Genomic DNA, 1196 nt, shown 5'->3' with positions numbered 1-1196 from the left:
CTCTCTGTGTCTCTCTCTCTCTCTCTCTCTCTCTCTCTCTCTCTGGTCAAATTAAAATAAATGAGTGAAAAAAATTTAAATAAAAAAATAATTCTTTAAAAAAATAAAAAAGAAATCAAAAGTGGCAATGATCATGACAGCGGAAGCCAGGTAGGCCCCCCCACCCCACCCTCTCACACACTCTCTCCCCTCCACCCACAGGCCGTGTTCGACTGTGTGGTCAACTCGCTCAAGAACGTCTTCAACATCCTCATCGTCTACATGCTGTTCATGTTCATCTTTGCCGTGGTGGCCGTCCAGCTCTTCAAGGGGAAGTTCTTCCACTGCACTGACGAGTCCAAGGAGTTCGAGAAAGATTGTCGGTGGGTCCTGACTGTCCCTGATCTCCCCAATGGAGAGCCTGGCAGGAAGGGGGAGGCGTGGCCAGAGGCATTGGGGCTGGGAGACCGGAGTGCTGGGCCTTGGGAGGGACTCAGTTCCAACCAGCGTGGGTCCAGAGTACAAAGAAAAACAGTTTTGGAAACAGAGTCACCGTCCTCACTATGGGATGAGTCCAGGCTGTTTTCTGTAACTTTTCAGTCCCTGCCTTTGTCAAGTGGGGGATGTTAATACACGTCCACGGTCCCTCACTTTTAACCTTTACAAGGAGATGTGTTTCAAAACTCAGAATATTATTTTTTCTTTTTTACAATTGTGTCATTATTATTATTATTATTATTTTGAATTTGCAACAGGGCACACACGCTCACCAGAAAGAGGCAGAGAGAAAGAGAAAGAGAACGCAAGCTGCCAGGTTCAGGACTTGAACCGCCGTGAGCCATGTGGGAGTCCAACACCTTAACCACAATGCCACCTGCTGGGCCCCAGAATATTTTTACTATTTATATAATGTATGTCCCATGAAAGGCATAATACCACCAGCTGGGCCGAAGGCAGGCGTGTAATCAAACCCAGTATTTCAAGGTAGCCCAGTGGCCTTGTGGGTAAAGGACCAGATCCCTCATGACTGACTATGCTGTTCAAGTCCTGTTGCCGGTGACTTGACAAACATGCCTTTCTGGCAAGCGCACGCCTTATAGCAAAAACCTCAACAAAAAAAAAAGAATTGGGCACTGGGACCAGCAGGTGGCATGGTGGCTAAGGGCACTGGACGGGACGCTCCCATATGACTGACCATGGTTCAAGTCTTGGACCTT

The 1196-nt window shown here is 47.7% G+C and overlaps 1 protein-coding gene across 1 annotated transcript in view; it reads left to right on the top strand.

The window, feature by feature from the left end:
• The window catches only part of CACNA1A (calcium voltage-gated channel subunit alpha1 A), a 335330-nt gene that overhangs the window by 257876 nt on the left and 76258 nt on the right, over window positions 1–1196 (top strand). The window contains exon 26 of the mRNA XM_027776775.1: window positions 202–362. Within this exon, the coding sequence (XP_027632576.1) occupies window positions 202–362 (161 nt within the window). The remainder of the gene's footprint in view (window positions 1–201; window positions 363–1196) is intronic.

Source organism: Tupaia chinensis, unplaced genomic scaffold (genome assembly GCF_000334495.1).
Source record: "Tupaia chinensis unplaced genomic scaffold, TupChi_1.0 Scaffold138060_1, whole genome shotgun sequence".
NCBI lineage: Eukaryota > Metazoa > Chordata > Mammalia > Scandentia > Tupaiidae > Tupaia > Tupaia belangeri.
Note: the sequence above shows the minus strand (reverse complement) of the source record. Positions and strands in the feature narration are given on the sequence as shown.